The sequence below is a fragment of the Ailuropoda melanoleuca genome, chromosome X, assembly GCF_002007445.2.
Source record: "Ailuropoda melanoleuca isolate Jingjing chromosome X, ASM200744v2, whole genome shotgun sequence".
NCBI lineage: Eukaryota > Metazoa > Chordata > Mammalia > Carnivora > Ursidae > Ailuropoda > Ailuropoda melanoleuca.
In genome coordinates, this window is record NC_048238.1 from 35,576,119 (window position 1) to 35,584,108 (window position 7,990).

The 7,990-nt window shown below is 50.4% G+C and overlaps 1 protein-coding gene across 1 annotated transcript in view; it reads left to right on the top strand.

Annotated features, from left to right (window-relative positions):
- The window catches only part of NYX (nyctalopin), an 89,906-nt gene that overhangs the window by 56,472 nt on the left and 25,444 nt on the right, over window positions 1-7,990 (top strand). The window contains 1 exon segment of the mRNA XM_034648752.1: window positions 5,557-5,634. Coding sequence (XP_034504643.1) covers window positions 5,598-5,634 — 37 coding nt within the window. The 5' untranslated portion in view covers window positions 5,557-5,597.

Here is a 7,990-nt window from a genome sequence, read left to right on the forward strand (position 1 = left end):
GGGCGGGGGCGCGCCCCCGGGGTTGGGCTGGGCTGGTGGATGCAGGCAGAAGCTGCAGAGGGAGGTTTCTCAAGGATGTGACCTTAAGGGGTAAAAAAACCACTGTGTGACGTGTGTTGCCAGCCGGGGCTAGGGAGCTGAACTAGTTATCTGACGCCCGGGGAGGGGGGAGGGAACGGCTGGGCCGAAATGTCCAGACTTGTGACTCGCTGCCTGCTGCCCCCTCATAGCTGCGGTGGCGCGCCCTGCGCCCCGGGGGACAGAAGGGGGCGCGAGTCTGCACCGGGCCTGCCCTTGGGTGACGTCACTCCACCGGGGCTCAGCGGAATGAGGGCACGGTTTTCTCTGCCTCTCCCCTCCCCCAAATTAAGCAACGAAGCCCAAGCTGATCACCGAGCTGGGGGTTTCGATTGGAAGGCTGAAAGTGAAAGGACAGGGGAATTTGCTAATAGGGAACAAAGGAGTTAGGTACTTGAACCACAAAATAGATTCAGTCAAGGTAGTTTAGGGGTGGCTGGCAAGAAGTGGAGTGGCTCCCTCCCCCTCCTCATGCAGGCAGCGGCAGTGGCCCTGGGGATAGGGATCTTTTGTTTCCCTGTCTTGCTAGAGTCCCAGAAAAGCCCAAGGACTGGGAGGCAAGGGGACTGGGTCCTAGCTTCACCTCTACCTGTCACCCTGGGGAGCAGGTCACTTAACCTTTGTGGGCCTCAGTTTCCTCCCTTGAAGAGTTATGGTCTGGACTAGATTATGGAATGTTTCTAGTACTATAAGGCATGGGAAGTGAGGGTGCCAGTCCTAAGACCACCCAGTAAGTCCGAGAAGATGGCGCCAGGGATCAAGGCTGTCGCCCCAGTCCTCTTTGTAATAACTTCCCCACAAATTCTCACACAGACTCCATTAGCAAATGTTTGTGCACTCCCCGCCTGTGTGCCAAACAGAGGTTCATCCCTAATGTCTGTGGGACCTGGGGCGAGGGTGTACACAGAGGACCACGTGCCATAGTCTAAATATTTAAAAGTCACAAATCAAACTAACCAACTGTTAAATATATTCCATTATTTAACAGAATAATGATGGGTCTATCCCACACCACGAGGGCCCTTTCCCCCACATGTCCTCGTGTGCAAACAGCTGCCCCTTAAGAGGCCACTTCTCGAGTATACACAGTAGTGGCACAGTGTACCCTCAGGAGGATGGGTTAAGAGAAGTAGGTTCAGAGTCTGTTGGACACGGAGTTCTGAGGTCCCAGGGCCCCCTGGCTCCTCACCCTGGGTCTCCCTCCATCTCGCCCAGTCTAACGGTGATCTTGGCATTGTGGGAGGGTGACTTCGATCAGGCACATCCCTGGGCCAAAGACTATAAACGGCAAGGCCCGTGGACATAAAGGGAGGGTGCCGGGAAGGGGCTCATTTGTTAGAGGAAGTAGCACTCGTGCTAAGCCTGCCAGGAAGGTTGGAATTTCAGCACGAGAAGTGGGAAAGGAAAGGAACAAAGGCTGGGGAACCAGCCATCCACGGTCAGAGTGTCTGTGAATTGTAACCATAGTGCAGAACGGCTGGAGGTGAAATCTATGTCCTCCGAATAACAGGCAAAGCCGCTGGCATCACTGTATCACATAGCGTGGGGCCGCCGGCTGTGGAGACCCTGAGAGGCACCCTCACCCATCAGAACAGTAGGAGACTCTGTAGCCCATCCCAGGGCAGCTCGGCATGGAACAAAAATCCCAGCACGCCTCCCCGCACCATGCCACCTTGGTAATTGGCACTGCTTTACCAATTCCAAACTGGGGAAGCTTAGCTACTCCCACCTTTCATAAGGAATTCTGCTGCTCTAAGAGATGACTCTGGAAAGAAGTTTGTTTGTTTGTGTGTTTCTTTCTTTTAAAGATTTTATTTATTTGAGAGCGAGGGGGGAGCATGAGCAGGGGGAGGGGCAGAGGGAGAGGGACAAGCAGGGGAGCCTGACACGGGGCTCGATCTCAGGACCCCCCAGATCATGACCTGAGCCGAAGTCAGACTCTTAACCGACTGAGTTACCCAGGCACCCCAAGAAGTTTCTTTAGGAATCAGTGCATCTACGTCATTTTGCCTGGTAGCCAGAGGCTGCTGGAGAATGTGGAGCCCCTCATCTCCTCTGGGAGCAGCCCTCTGCTGACGGTGGGTGTTGGTGAATAAATGCCCCGGCTCCCTGCCCTGCAGTTGGGACGATTCTGAGTTATGGGCTCTACATGGACTGAGCAGAGTTTGCCACGGGATTAGGCTCTGCTTGCCCACAGTGCCAACTTGCCTGTTAACACCATTGATTTCCACCTTCTCCATTCTCCTGCTACTGCTTCCAGGAATCAGCTCCCAAAACAAGCACAGTTGACCCTTGAACAACATGGGGGGATTAGGGGCAGTGGGAAAATCCACATATAACTTTTGACTCCCCCAAAACTTAACTGCCAATAGCCTACTGTTGACCAGAAGCCTTCCCGAGAACATAAACAGTCAATGAACACCTATTTTGTATGTGCTACGCATTCTGTACTGTGTTTTTGCCATATCCACTGGAGAGAAGAAAACGTGGTTCAGAAAATCATAAGGAAAATACATTTCCAGTACCGTAGTGTATTTGTTGGAAAAGAATTCTCACGTAAGTGGACCTGTGCATTTCCAACCCATGTTGTTTGAGGGTTGACTGTACTTGTATTTGTATCTTGTCTTGGGATCTGCTTCTGGGGGAACCCGAACCAGATGTGAGGACATGGCATGTTGCAGTTGGGCCGGAGGTTCCTCATCTGTAAGTAAAGGCACTGAATGAAGCGATTGCCAATTCCTTCCAGGGCTCTACTGGGCGTGTGTCTGGTTTGCCTCATGTGACATGAAACAGGGCACCTTGGGGCGCCTGGCTGGCTCAGGCAGAAGACACGTGACTCTTGATCTTGGAGTTGTGAGTTCGAGCCCCATGTTGGGTGTAGGGATTACATAAATTAAAAAAAAGGTGGGGGGGGAACAGGGCACCTTGCTTTGTTTCACCTGGAGTCAAACTTCACATGCCCGTGCCCTCTGTCCCCGTGGAATGGTCTTGTCTCCATGTGGGATGTGTGTCTGTGTGTGCAAGCAGGAGGGGTCGGAGGCGGAGTAGAAAGAATCTGGTTTAGTGTCCAAGTCCCCTCTGAGAGTGCCCAGAGGAGGCCGCTGAATGCCTGAACCAGCGAATCCACAGGAGGAATTTTTGACTTTTCCTTTCACTAGTGGGCCCTGGCTGTGACCCTGGGGGCTGCCCCGCACCCCAACCTGTACAGCAGGAATTACAAAGAAACACCAGGGCTTCCCATCCCTCCTCTGCTGACAGGAAGCTTTTCCAGAAGGCCACCTGGGGAGGCAGAGCGTTGCTTCCTGGGCCACTTCTGTTTCATAGGCTTACCCACATACTCCTCCTCCCTTTTCCTGCCCCTTCTTATCAGCCACCAGCTACATTGCAACACTGTCAGCATATGGTCCTCCCAGGCAGTGGCTGGGGCCCAGGCTATCTCGATCTTTGAAGTTTCTCCTTGAGGGCATACCAGTCGGTTGTACTTCCTGTGACCACCCCTCCCTCCTTGCTTTTAACTCCTTGGGAGCAAAGTTTTTGATCACAAGTCCATGGTACTTGCTGGCGTGGTGGTTGGGTCCCTTCCTTTCCCCTCTGAGGGTCTGTGACTGCTCCTGACTTCCACCCGGGAGAAATGTCTGATTTCCTAGGTAGAGAAGGTCTTCCTCAGGGAGATCCTTGGCCCAGAGCAACAGGCCCACTAGCCTGGAGAAGACTGAAGGCGAGGTGGGTCCGGTGAGCCGCTGGCAAGGATTGTAGGTGTGGACAGGCTGTTCCAGCCACATTCCAACTTGGCAGTGGCTTCCTTTGTAAGGCTTCATCTACCCATGTTTCTACCCCATCCCCAGTATGCTTTCCTTCCCAGCAGATGTTATGGCAAGTTCAGCCATAATATTGGCTCACAAGGCCCCTGGGGAAGCAAACAAAAATTCCCCAAGGCACAGCAGCCTCTGATGCCCAGATTCACACCAGATTGAGCCCCAGTTGTGGGAAGGGAACCCCAGGCTTTGGTCCATCAGCGCTGGCACACCAAGGCTAGGTCAGCCAGGATGTGGCTCTCTCCCCTCGGGTAGGGATCCCACAGCTGGGTGGCTCTGAGCCCTGGGTACTTGGAAGGTCAGTCTCAGAAGAGCAGAGGGCCAGACCCTACAGCCAAGCCTGCCAGGGCCAGAAGAATGGGGGGGCACCTGAACTGCCACCTCTGCTCCCCTAAACCAGGGCTTTACGAATCTGGTGAAAATGCAGATGTTGATTCCAGAGGTCTGCGGTGGGGGTGGGAGTGCTGGGATTCCGCATTCCGAACCAGTGCCCCTGCTGCTACTGCTGCTGCCCCCGCTGGTCCCTGGTTCCCAGGAGACACACCGGGAGTAGTCAGTCCTAACAGCCCTGATGGGTTTGAGAAACCTCAGCCAGGTTCTGGAAATGGCCTCTGGACCTGCCGCCTTAGGCGGTGCTGGCACAGCCTCAACCCCGAAGGCAGGATTCTAGCCTTACCGTAGTGAAGGACCGTCTCCACAGTCTTGTTTTTGGATCATCTGCCATCAGCCACTCCAAAGAAAGGAAGTGAGCCCCCTGCATTTTGGGAAAACATTATTTCCAGCTGCCCTGTCCCTTCCCCACCTCTCCAGGTTATGTAACGCGTCCTTGTTGAAAATGCTGATAATGCTGTTTGGGTGGCAGGAGGCCAGTTTCCGGCTGCATATTGCTTGGGGGCTGGGGCTGAGGTCAGGGCAGGAGGTGGGGTCTGGGGGGGGTGGTTTAAGGAGAGAATGGGGCCAGGCAGATGGAGAGGCCAAGGCCTGGAGATAAAGCCGATTGGTGTGTCAGCAAAATCTGTCCCGGGCTTTGGTGATTCGAAAGGCAGACACATTCTTTCATCTCTGTTAATCCTCATCTGATACAGGATTTTCCTGCCATTAAATCTGGAGAAAGCAGAATGAGCACTCAAACCTGCGCAAGCAATTCTTTCTCCTCGACTTCTGCTCACCATCTCCCTGCCCCCCGCCACCCCCACTTTACTTCTCTGCTGGACCATTTTTTAGCGACTGTGGCTGCCAGACTTGGGAGATGGATGGGCTTGGGGAGCTGAAGGGTGCCTCGGAGGAGGACCAGGACCAGGCAGAGCCCCAGGACAGTAAGCGACATTTGGGGACTATTCATAAATGCTTCTCTGCAGAGGTCTCCTCTCTTCCGTTTGCTTGCTGGGTTGTCAGTGAGTCCATCTGCGTCGCTGTCAGGGTTTTAGTCTGATGAAGGGTTTCCAGACAGATCCAAGCTGTCAATTTGGGGGGAGCTTCTGATTGGCTTTTGTTACCGGTTTCTCATAATACCAAGTTCACGGGGGCGAAATGAGTGTGAAGAAGAAGAGGGCAAAGGCAGGGCATTCAGGAGGAAGTGTGGAGGTGTGGGGAGGGGCCTGTGTGTCCCGGTTCTCAAGGGACCCCTCCTGGGCACTCGGTGACCTGTGCTGTCTCCCCTCAGGTAGGGATTCCACAGCTGGGTGGTTCTAAGCCACCAGGTGCATGAAAGGCCACGGGATGCTGGTCCTACTGCTGCATGGTGAGTTCCAAGGCCCGTTCCTTCTGACCCCCAGCAGACAGCTGCCAGTGGGTGCAGGGGTTGGGCAGCCCATAGAAGATTCTAGAAGATGCATGGAAACTGCAGGGCTTCTACCCAAGGAGCTTGGTCTTCAAGTGGCTTTTATGAAAGCTGTACATGGACACCAGTTTTGATTAGGTTTCACTGAACTGTAATTATGGGGGAGGGAATGAAGGATGAGAGAAAACAGAACAGGTGGTGGGTTTGGCTTGTTTGCTTGTTTGTTGAAAAAGAGAATTCCTGAGCCAAATATATGAAATAACCCTTTGGCGATTTTCTTATTCTAATTTCAGATAGGAATTCATTTTCTTATTCTAATTTCAGATATGAATTCATTGGTGTAATCACCAAAAACTACAGTGGTCATATTACTTTAAGCTCATTTAGTGAAAAAAAAATCCCTCAAACCATCTTCCTAAAGGAAGAAGAAAAAAATGAAAATAACACATTGGAATTGTGTGATTATGGATGTTGAAACATTCTTCCACAGGTGTTTTGGTTCTATTGTTATGTGGATTTTTTGTTTGTTTTAAAGATTTTATTTATTTATTTGACAGAGAGAGAGATAGCCAGTGAGAGAGGGAACACAAGTAGGGGGAGTGGGAGATGTTATGTGGGTTTTATTTTATTTTATTTTATTTTATTTTATTTTATTTTATTTTTTAAAGATTTTATTTATTTATTCGACAGAGATAGAGACAGCCATAAAGAGAGGGAACACAAGCAGGGGTAGTGGGAGAGGAAGAAGCAGGCTCATAGCTGAAGAGCCTGATGTGGGGCTCGATCCCAGAACGCCGGGATCACGCCCTGAGCCGAAGGCAGACGCTTAACCGCTGTGCCACCCAGGCGCCCCAATGTGGGTTTTAATATAACAAGAAGACTCATCACAGAATTTTTTTTCCAAACCTCTACAGCCCCACCCGCTCAAATCTGAGATTGCCCAAGGAAAAAATCCCTTGGTAAATTCTGCAGTAAAGGATCCTACACAAAGATTCTGTTTTTCTGACCCTCGCGTGAATGTAATTATTTGAGGTGATAACTACCCGTGTGATAGACATCTGTGTGCAGTGCTGGCAGAGAAAATTTTACCAGATAATTCTAAAATGGTGGTAATAGAATCTTCTCACCCTTTATTAACACTTTTTCAAAAAGCAGACCTTGGTCTATTCAATGAATCAACAGGTACACACTGTATCTTCAGTACACTCCAGGGATATTATGAGGGATATAATTGCATAGCTTTTGTCCTTGAGAAACTTACATTCCTTTATGGGAGACCCAATAAATACATGAGAAGACAAATTGGAATAAGGTGCAGGGAACACTATGATAAATAGGACATGACTTTCTACCTCGAGGAGCCTCCAAAGGACTGAGGTGGACATGTAATTACGAACAGCCAGCTCCTTGCCATTTCTCCTACCTAGAAAGGACATGAAGTTTGATTGACTCATTGGGACAGAATGTTTGCTTCTCCGAGCCAATATGATTTTAAATGTGTACCCAAAGCTCTCCCATTCCTGACAGAGTGCAGACAGTATTCATAGCCTGCTCATGGCAAAACGGAAACTGTTCTTGCTGCTGCAGAAACCCGAAATACATCCAGACTTCTTGTGACAAGTTGGAGAGCTTAGCGGTGACATCATTTGCTAACAATAGATGCACTTAAAATTAATGACCCTCTCCACATCCCCTGGCGCTTTAATTTAAAACACACTCAGCAGCACAGACAATATTACTGTGACTACAAGTCACAGGATTATGAACGACATGTTCCTGAGAAGCGGGCAGGGATAGGGCTCTACCTCCTTAGCTAGAGAAAAAAAAATGATTAAATGAGCCTGACAAAACAAGGTTGTGGGGGAATCAGAAGTGGCTCGCGGCAGGGCAAATCTGGGACAACAGCAGAACAGAAATTCTCTGGACAGGAGGGTTTCCCGGAAGTGCGTCTCCTCTCCCCTCTGCTATGGCAGCCCCTTTGGGGTCTTCCTGCTATCCATGGCATAATATCCTAATTCCTTGCTTTATAGGGTTCTTCACCCAGGGCTTGCTCTAAACCACAAGTCTTTTTTTTTTAATGTTTTTTTTTTTATTATATCATGTTAGTCACCAGTACATCCCTGGTTTCTGATGTAAAGTTCGATGATTCATTAGTTGTGTATAATACCCAGTGCACCATGCAATAGTGCCCTCCTTACTACCCATCACCAGTCTATCCCAGTCCCCCACCCCCCTCCCCTCTGAGGCTCTCAGTTTGTTTCTCAGAGTCCATAGTCTCTCATGCTTCATTCCCCCTTCTGATTAACCCCCTTTCTTT